We start from the raw sequence: 10823 nt of genomic DNA on the forward strand, positions 1-10823 counted from the left end.
TGCTGCAGCGATGTGAAAATACAGAGTGGATTTTTATTCATAAAGTTCATACAAGTGCACATTTGTGCAAATCAGAATATGTCCTCTACAGACTGTTCACCAGAGTTTATAATAGACAACAAAAGGGGCTTTTTCCGTCTCTCTATATATATTTATTATATTTTAGATGTGTAGAAAGCTATCCATGACTGATAAACTAGTGAAATATCTGCCCTTACTTCCATTAACCGTCCAGGTCGTGTTAGTCACCTGTGTGTATCAGCAGCTGATCAGAGAAGAAGAAAGTCCAGCATCCCTCCCTGAATGAATGAGAAAGGAGATGACTGATGTTAAATATGAACCTCTCCTCTCCTTAACTGAAGAGAGTAGATGATATGTGTCACAACTTTGTAACAGTCTCCTACACAACAGAAAAAGCTGCATGGACTTTAAAAAAAAAACATATTTACCCCCTTAAATAACAGCAATGCTGATTCATACAGGATTAGTGTTACCTTTGAACCTCTTTGCACTGAAATATGGTCGGTAATCTGCTCTGGAAATTTTACTCAGCAAATTACAGATTTGGTTGATTTCGTATGGGATTTTAAAAAATAAACGTCCTACAAGATTATTACAAATGACCAGAGATCTCAAGGTAATTCTAGTTCTGTATGAGGAGGCCATCAGACCTGCTAAAAATAGATCTTTGATGGCTAAAACACTAACTAAAAGTCAGTTTAGTTTTTCATTAATGAGACATAAACTAAACGAGAAACATAAACTAGACTAAAATACAGTTTAGTTTTCATTTTGCAGCCAAAATCCCTGATATTTCTCCTCTGTGGCTAAATCCATAAAAACACATCAGAACTTTGGCTCATGCATGCTAGCAAGGGTGTGTAACGTGGACGTGACATGTTTCTGTATGAATGTTTTTCATGACAATCCTTTTATGCAGTGGCATTGTTTCATCTGACCAAAGCCACAATAGTGAGTTCCTTTCATGTTTTCTGTGTTCTAGTGCCACTAGTGCCTGCTGACTTGTGTTTTCTACCTGCAGGTGTGGCTGGATAAGGATGTTGAGCTCTATGATTTTGCAAAAGTCCGACCACTAATGAAGAAAAAGCAAGTGAAGGTATGATTTCTACAAAAGCCAACTTCTGCCTTTATGACACTCAATAACAGCGTGATCTGCCAAGTATAATGAAACAATCAGTGAAATGTAAAGTTATTATTTAGTTAAAAAAGCTAAAGGTAGCAGTTTAATATGTTACTGTTACCTTTTTATGTAATTCAGAATTAAACAAGACAATCATTGGTGAAAATGTAAATATTTTTAGTGACTGTGCCACATGGAGGTAAAATAGTGATGTAAAAACTACTAGTTTTTATAGCAAACCCTGATATTTTTAATAATGTGCCTAGTTGGGACATTCTTTGTAATATTTACAACTGAAGTTCTCTGAGAATCTCTTAAGCCGGGTGTACACTGTGCGATTTCAAGCTGACCATACGACAGTTGCAGCAGAATGTCATCTCATACTGTGCAACTGAATTGCTTGTGACACGAGTTGTGCGCTCACAATCCGACGGTCATGCAGAGTTTCCTTCTTAAAAAGTCTCACACACTTAAGGTGAAGTGCCCCCCTCCCGCTACCTCTCTCTATCCCACACACACAAACAGTGCCACCTCTGTGTCAGCTGCAGGTCTGCGGGTAGGAATATGCTACCTGCTCGTTTATTTCCTTTATCATAGCAGAGGTGCATCAGAAAGTCTTTCCAGCCGATGTCATGGTAATTTAGGACGTTGTCTGACCGTTTATAAAGGACAACAATCCCCCGAAGTTGTTTATTCTGTTCGCGTTTCTGCTCTCGCTGTGAAATGTCTGGAGTCGTAAGACCAAAATATCAAACATGCCAGAAATGGAAAATGTCAGCCACCTGCACCATTAAGATGCCTTTAACAGGTTCAATACTGTTGGTCAACTTTAATACGAACAAACGGGTTAGAAATTAAACGTCAAACAAAAATAGATTATATTGTCCCGCTTACACGGTAATGACATGTTGTTTTTTTTTTTTTTTTTTTTTTTTTTTTTAAAGATTTATTTTTGGGCTTTTTCATGTCTCTGTTAGAGAGAGAGGACAGTGGATAGAGTCGGAGACAGGGGAGAGCACAGGGAGAGACATGCAGTAGTCACTGGCGCGCCCCTTATGACATGTTTTTAAAGAACAAAACATTAAAAAACAATGTTGTAGTGTTGTCATGATACCAACATTTTGGTATCGATACCGGTACCAACATGTATTTCGATACTTTTCAATACTTTTCCAAATAAAAAGAGAACAAAAAAATGTCATTATTGACTTTATTTTTATAGAAATTTTTAGAACTATAACTATGCATCAGTAAAAAAATTAACATGTTAAAAAACATAACATGTCATTGTTTGTTTCTGTCAATGTTTTAGGATACAGAAAAAAACTGCAAACAAACCAAAAGAACAGATCTTTTCTTTGTGTGGGATTTAAAGATTTAAAAAGCTAAAAGCTAATATTATTACCATCATTATTATTTTAAATACTTAACCATTTACTGATATGAGGATATATATATATATATATATATATATATATATATATATACTGTTTATCAAAAACATTTTTTTTTTATTTGTCAAACTTAATATTATCTAAAGGTGTTTGGGCAGGCGCAGTTACAGACAGCATGACATGAGAGGCACCACCTTCTGATTGTTTGAAAATCCTCCCAAGATGCTTTGCATGACAAAATGACCTCCCTGCCCAAAACAAAGATGGCAGCACCCACTGAAGATCAAAACACGATCGAAAATGGATTAAGAATTGATAAAACGGTATTCATAATCAGCTCCAATGCAGTGGATTTAATCTTTAAAGACCCGGAAAAGTCACCAAAGTTCCAGGCTTGTTAGAATGGCGTCCTTTAGAGCTACAAGGACATCCAGGGTAGCAAATGAACGGCGAAACTGTCAGCTTTCACGTGAGAAAAAACGGTAAGCTACTGTCATGTATGGTTCAAAAATTATTAATGTTTTTATAAACCATGCACTTTTTATACGACAATGGCCATCCCTAAGGGTTAAGACTCACCTGCTTGCTCCGTCTTGCTCGCCTTGGCTCAAATTACAATGCAGTGATGTTACGCGGCGACGTAAACAAAAAAAAGTACTGGTCTCATCCAAGCGCAGTATAGTACCGTTTTAAATGCCTCAGTACCCCGGTACCAATTTAGTACCGGTATACCGAACAAGCCTACAATGTTGGTAATCTGTCCCTACGGTTTGTTAGCCAAAAACACGAGGCGACCCACGTTTTCTGAATCAAGAGCAGAGCGTTTTTTGTTCACAACTGTCCCAGCTGTGGAGAAAACCCTCTCCACCCTGACGAAGGTGCCCAGGATGCACAGGTAACGGCGTGCCAGCCGGGACAGGAGACCTGGACCGGGACATTTTCCACCACGACAGCGGGTTACTGTCGGTGGGCAGCACAGTTTTACTCTTGTACATCAGCATCTCATGTTGTTGTGAAGTTGCACTCCCCAAATCACCACCAGCGTGTGCACCATCTTGGCGATAAACATCCCCAACAAGGTCCCCCATGACACACTGAGAGCACTTTTCTCCTCCCGGTGCACCCCTGTTGCCGCACCTCCACCCTCCCCGTTTTCTGTGCTCCCCTCCTCCGCAATAATTTTCAGCTCCTGTTTAACCTTTTCGCACACCTCCTGATGTTTGTTGCCCGCTTGTCGTGCTATGTGGCCATTGCTGCGCCTCTGTGTTTCGAGTGTGAAAACTTTATTGTTCATCATGTGACGAAACATTTGGTTTCTGTACACATATGGGTGAAGTAGAGGCCAAGGAGAGAGGGAAGAGACTTGAGAACGATTAAAAACGTCTGAATATATAAACACTGCCTGGCCAAAAAAAAAAGTGGCCACCAAAAGAAGGTCACACACTCTTATATTTCGTTGGACCGCCTTTAGCTTTGATTACAGCACGGATTCGCTGTGGCATTGTTTCGATAAGCTTCTGCAATGTCACAACATTTATTTCCATCCAGTGTTGCATTAATTTTAATATTGATGATGATGGGAGAGTCTGACCACTGTGCAAAGCCTTCTCCAGCACATCCCAAAGATTCTCAACAGGGTTAAGGTCTGGACTCTGTGGTGGCCAATCCATGTGTGAAAATGATGTCTCATGCTCCCTGAACCACTCTTTCACATCTCTTTGTCATCTTGGAATATGCCCGTGCCATTAGGGAAAAAAAAAAATCCATTGTTTAAAAAATGAGAAGTTACTCATTGCATCAGCTGGGGTTAAATAACTTGTTGCCAGCTGAAAGATAATCGCCCATGCAGTAATTATCCAATAGGAGGCTCATACCTATTTGCTTAGTTAAATCCAGGTGGCGACTTTTTTTTTGGCCAGGCAGTGTATAAAAACACAGTTAAATAGTGATTTAAGCATTTGAATTTCTATAAGTTTTTAATATTCAAATTATATTCGAACCCCAAAATTCGTTCCAACAGCCTTAGTGTTCACTTGGCTTAAGATGTAAAAGCAACACAGGTTTTGTTACTAAAATATCCCTACACGAATCAGGCCATCAGTGGCAATGCCCAGCCCTATCCCTTTGCCCTCACTTGTGAACAAGACCCTAGATACTTGAAGTCCTTCACTTTAGGCAGAGACTCATTCGCCACCCAGAGGAAGCAATCCACTGTCTGCTCATCCTGACTGCATCCTGACCCCCAATATTGGAATATTAACCAATAAATTAATAGTAAAAGTTAAAGCATAAATAAAAATTGTAAAGTCATAATTGTTTGTGTTTCTAATTTAAACATGAGCGGTGTTAGTCAGAATTAGTATAAACGTCTTCGCTCACTATTTAACCCCTGTGACCCCCAGATGGGCTTAAATGTCTGAAACAACCTTCTGAAAATCAATATTTGGACAAAAGAATGAATGGTTCTTATCTGTCATCGGCCATCAGGAGTAGGAAATTATCAGTTGTGGGTATTGGTTGAAGAAAATACTTACTGTTCATCACTACTGTGCAGCCTTGTATTTTATTATCCTCTCAACTGATGCATGGGGAGTCATACTAACCTTCTCCCACCTCTCTTCCTGTAGGTTCCTGCTGGACTGGCAGGATACAAGCCGGAGACATTCAGCAAGTTCCTGGCCCTGTATCTGCACGGAGCTGTTTAGAGTACCAGCGGCCGTGCCGTCAGCACTGATGTATGTGTCTGTATGTTTCTGTGTGGACACTCTGAGCAGTGAATTAGGATTTTAATAAATATATTTGTCATTCATGCCAGAATGTTTCCTGCAATAAACAAGTTTACTTCATGTCAACTCTGTCAAGATGTTTTGAACAGCCTAAAACTGTAAAATTCAATAAACATACTGGCTCTGTCTCTTTGTTCGTTCTTGTGTTGGAAACCATATAAAAGTAATATTCCTAAACTACACAAAAGTGGCCTATCTTTTTTTCCTGGTCCTTACTGGGCAGCATAATAAGAATGAAGAAGAGTGTGCATTCCTATTCTTTTCCCTTAAAATCTTTTAGATATATAAATACACTGTAAAGACACAGAACCTTTCTCTCTGACATTAAACCAGACTAACTTTTTTGATTTAGCTCAGTGAGGATTACCAACATTATTTCTATCTGCTAAATGCCAGAATAATGAGAGAGAGAGAGAATGTTTATGACTTTCTTCAGTCAGTAGTTTACATATATTTCCTCAGTTTTTGGTAGCGTTGCCTTTAAACGTAACCTTGTAAAGCAGATGGGTACCCTCGTTACCGTGTTTCTCACTGGTGAATCCATCTTGTAAAGCCCCATCTGAACCGTTTTGGCCCAGTTAGAAAGTGACAGAATCAATCAGTGACGAGGGGCAGTACTTTCGGGCGCATCAGAATCGTGACGTAAACAAGCAGCAACAAGAGGCCGTTGCAATTATGGCGGAAGAGATGGATGCTGCCAAAGCGCCAGTTTTGTCATAACTTGACGAGATTTCTTGAACAAAGAACAGCAGTGAGCTGTTTTCCCTTTCAAAAACCACAAAAGTCGTGTACTGACGTGTACAGTCTCCATGGTTCACATTTTGCAGTTCTTTGTGGAGTTTACTCCTTTATAGCGGCTGTGCCACATGTTTTGTTGCTCTGATTGGCCCGTAAAGATGTGACAGAACATTCATCCAATCACCCTCCAAGTTTTTTTTTTTATTTAGTCTGTAACATCTATTTTACATCTCCAAATACAAAGAATGTCCTGAAGTTTCTTGTCAAAAACTAGATTTTCCTATTTTTTAGTGGACATTTGAACATATCGTAACATAGGATACAGTCATCTAATTTACTAAGGTTACCTGAATGCACCATAGTATCCTTTTTAGCTGGTAAAGTTCAATAATTAACTTCAATTCTGTCGATTCCAGCACAGATTTCTACACTGGGTCAATATTTTTCACAAACAGGACTTGTAAAGTTTTTAGAACACTTTCAGTATTTATCTGAGCACATGAAGAAGAAAACTGTCTTGGAGCAGCTGAAGAGACTGTCATGAGTGCCCATCAACAATCTTCAAGTCGACAACCTGGGCATGTCTGACCATGAGGCCATCTCCATGGAGCTGCCATTATTGTCCCCGCACCACAAGCCCTCACCTCAAATCTGTTTCAGAAACATTAAAAACATCAACCCAGACTCCTTGACCTCAGACCTTCAGCATCTCACCACATTTGGACACTTTTCATCTGTCAGTGGACTTTTAAACCGCTCCCTGAACAACATCTTGGACACCCACGCACCTCTAAAATCTAGGACAGTCAACTTCCTGCACTCTGCCCCCTGGTTCATTAGTGAGCTCCGGAGGTTGGAAACTGCTGGATGTGTCCTTGAGCGGCGCTAAAAGGCCTCGCGTCTCACTGTCCACAGACTGGCCTACCGAGAACATGATCACCTGTACTCCCAGTGTCTCAAAGACGCCAGGTCCCAATACCATTTTAACATTATCAACAATAACCCTGGAAATTCCAAGCAGCTTTTTACCACCATAAGTCATCTCCTCAAACCACCAACCCCCTCGCTTACAAACACCACAGAGAGCAGTGTAATAACTTCATTTCCTTTTTCAGCAAAAAAGTAGAAACCATCCACTGTTCTCTTTCTGGACCCCACTCCACCAGTAACCACAGCCAGCCTGCACACTGCTATCTCCCAACCTCTCTCCAGCTTTGCCAAAACATCACAACAAGAGGTTGAGGATGTCATACACAAAATGAAACCTTCTACATACACCCTGGACCCCTTTCCCACTGCCTTGTTAAAATCAAATCTCTCTGCTATCAGTCCCCTGATAACCAGTATTATTTACCAGTCTTTCCAAGCTGGCCACGTTCCATCAGCCCTTAAGATGGTGATCATCAGACCCCATCTTAAAAAAACAACCTTAGACCCAGAAATCCTCACACATTACAGGCCCATATCCAACCTCCTGTTCCTGTGCAAGGTTCTTGAAAAAGCAGTCTCAGTTCAACTTCTAGAACATCTGGATCAGAACCATTTTTTGAAAAGTTCCAGTCTTGCTTTCCATCAGCCCACAGCACAGAGACTGCCTTGGTCAGAGTCTCGAACGACCTACTTCTGGCAGTTGATAATGGTTCCCCATCCCTCCTTATCCTCCTTTCCGGACTGCTGCTTTTGACACTGTTGACTACAACATCCTGCTTCACCGCTTACACCACACTGCTGGCATCTCTGGTTCTGCCCTGGATTGGTTCAGATCTTACCTCACAGACAGTCAGAATACGTGGCCCTGGGGGAAGCTAGGTCCAACACTCACTATTCCATCTGTGGAGTCCCCCAAGGTTCAGTCCTTGGCCCAAACCTCTTCACACTCTACATGCTCCCCCTCGGCCACGTCATCAGCAGGCATGGAATTTCCTCCCATTGCTGTGCTGATGACACACAACTATATCTGAAAACGGATCACCATCTCCATCCACACTCACCACCTGCCTGGGGGAGATACAGGCGTGGATGAGTCAAAACTTCCTACAACTTAACAGCTCAAAAACAGGGGTCATCCTAGTTGGCACTCCTCATCAGGTCCACTCATCCTCCATTACAGGTATATCCTTCTCTGGTCAAAACATCCCACCCTCACCCCTGATCACCAACCTAGGTGCCTTATTTGACCCCCATCTCACCTTCGATTCTCACATCAAACAACTCTGCAAGAGCACCTACTTCCCCCTCAGAAATATTGCTAAACTCCGGCCATCTCTCACCCTCCAGGATGCAGAGAAACTCATCCACGCCTTTGTCTCCTCCAGGCTGGATTACTGCAATGCACTTCTCATCAGGATCCCAAGCAAGAGCGTTCAAAAGCTCAAATACGTCCAAAACAGCGCAGCTAGGATCCTGATGAGAGTGCGTAAATTTGAACACATCACACCATTCCTGCTGTCCCTCAATGGCTTCCCATCCACTTCAGAATTCAATACAAAATCTCACTCCTCACCCACCAGTGCATCTATGGCAATGCCCCATCATATCTCAAAGAACTGTTAACCCCCCAAACCACCTCAAGACACCTCTGATCCAGCAACTCAAACTGCCTCCTCACACCCAGAACTAAGCTCCACATGATGGGGGACCATGCCTTCTGCTCCTCCGCACCCCGCCTCTGGAACACCCTCCCTGACCACAGAAAAGCTCCACAGACAGTCGAATCTTTCAAAAAACAACTCAGAACCTTCCTCTTTCAAAAAGCATTCGCCAACTAACAGACACTGGCCACTCTGCCTCTAGATCCCACCCTCTCGGACTTTGGACTTAGCAGACCTCTGGTGTTTTTTAAACTGTTTTTATTCCTGCTTTGTGCTATTCTTTTTCTGATTTTATTTTAATCCTGCTTTTATTCTATTTAAGGCTTTTACCCTTATGCATCTATTTGTTGCACTTTGAGATTTGTTTCTAAATGTAAAGTGCGTTATAAATAAAATGTATAATTATTATTATTATTACTCCCAGCACAGGCGCAGTCTGTCTTCCTGAAGCCGACAGTTGAAGGTTCATTCTGGTTTAATGTGATGCTCAGTGCTGATGTGCTTTTAGTACATTTTTCCTCCTTGCCTGAGCTGATGTGTGTTTTTATACCAGGTATATCTTAAAATGATGTTATGTCACAGAGACAGCAGTATCGATAAGCCAAAACGTTATTGATTTTTGGGTTTCTGAAAAATACAGAACACTGCATGGACCTGGGTGTTGATCCCCATCCCTAGTCGTGGTGGTGAATTATGTCCCTTCTGTGTAGAAGTTTGTGTAAATGATGTTGTTAATAGGGGGGTGCTTAAATGTAGAAGACGTCTCATGTGTTTGTAAGCAGCTACTGGAGCTTCTCCCTTGAAAGTAGATCCATCCATCCATCAGCTTTATTCTCAGCAGGTGTGATACTGAGTGGGGAAAATCTGATCGAAACAGGAAGTGGTTGTTGGTGGTCTGACTGGATCGGCTGTTCCCGGCTACAGGGGATGGCTAGCAAGAGCAGAATAAAGGAGTGGATTCTGTGGCTTGGAGCTGCATGTTGTTAATTATAATGTACAAGTAAATGTACAACAGCTATGAAACCGTAGTGCTGAGCAGTAGAAAGAGTCAAAAATAAATAACTCCAGCAAGATAAAGACGTAGAAAAAACAATGTATCTTTTCTGTCTTCGGGTGTGTAATGAGGGTCCGCCAGTCAGCGTAATTTATTTTATATAGCTGATGGTTCCATGGGAGGAAGCCAATGAGAGGAAGAAGCTGAGATACCTAGACTTAGCAGAAGAAGCTGAACAGCGAGGATGGAAAGTTAGGACCAGTAGAAGTGTAACCTGACACACCAGATGGATTTGTTTCACACATCCATCTGGGAAAGCTTCAACAGGAAACGTTTGAGATGCTCTGGGATGCTGAACACCACTGCTCAGCCCTCTGGAGGTGCCATGGGACTAACTGGATGATACAGAGATGAATTTGACAACCCTGGTGAAGTGCTGGCTTCTTTCTACCCTGCAGCCTGCACGGTTGACTTGAATAGTGATGGATTAGGGATTTCTTTACTGAGCGCTTATCCTTTCTGTACTCAGAAAAGTGGATAAAGATCAAGACGTTCATAAATCACTGTCATATGAACAGTCTTGAACTACGAAGCTGTGAAAGCCACTGGGCTATGTAAGGGTTAATGCCGGACGCGGTGTCCAATTATCAGGGATTAATGGATGATATGGAGGCCTGAACCATCCGACGAACAGCAGAAGACGGTAGCTTCCATGAACACCTCCAAGGGCATTAACCTGTGTATACCATGGTCCAAGGTTGTTATGGTTACCTAAGACTAAAATTCAAAAATCATTTTTGTTAACTGAAACTAAATAAAACCTAGGCTTTACCAAAAAAACGAAATCTAACTTAAACTGTATAGTGTGCTTACAAAACTAATTAAAATAAAATAAAAATGGAGACAAAATCTCCTTAGTTTTAGTCTTTGACACAACCAGACTGACTGGCACCTACATGCAAGTCTGGGCGTAAAATGGCCTGATATGATTGGTTAAGAGTTCACCCCGTGGTAGTTTTATGTCTGGAGTTGTATTCAAACATCCTCTTTAGATAAATAAAATGATAAGTGAAGAGTAGCCTGTTTGAATACGTCTTTAAAAATTTATGATGCTCACTCATCCCTGACATCTATCCGTAAAAAAATAAACTAATAAAAACTAAACTAAATGAAGCATTT

The 10823-nt window shown here is 41.3% G+C and overlaps 1 protein-coding gene across 1 annotated transcript in view; it reads left to right on the plus strand.

The window, feature by feature from the left end:
* mrpl37 (mitochondrial ribosomal protein L37) overlaps positions 1-5447 on the plus strand; it is a 23857-nt gene extending 18410 nt beyond the window's left edge. The window contains exons 7-8 of the mRNA XM_041802561.1: positions 1043-1117; positions 5163-5447. Of these exons, the coding sequence (XP_041658495.1) occupies positions 1043-1117; positions 5163-5240 (153 nt within the window). The 3' untranslated portion in view covers positions 5241-5447. The remainder of the gene's footprint in view (positions 1-1042; positions 1118-5162) is intronic.
* Positions 5448-10823: the final 5376 nt, after the last annotated feature.

Source organism: Cheilinus undulatus, linkage group 13, assembly GCF_018320785.1.
Source record: "Cheilinus undulatus linkage group 13, ASM1832078v1, whole genome shotgun sequence".
Lineage (NCBI taxonomy): Eukaryota > Metazoa > Chordata > Actinopteri > Labriformes > Labridae > Cheilinus > Cheilinus undulatus.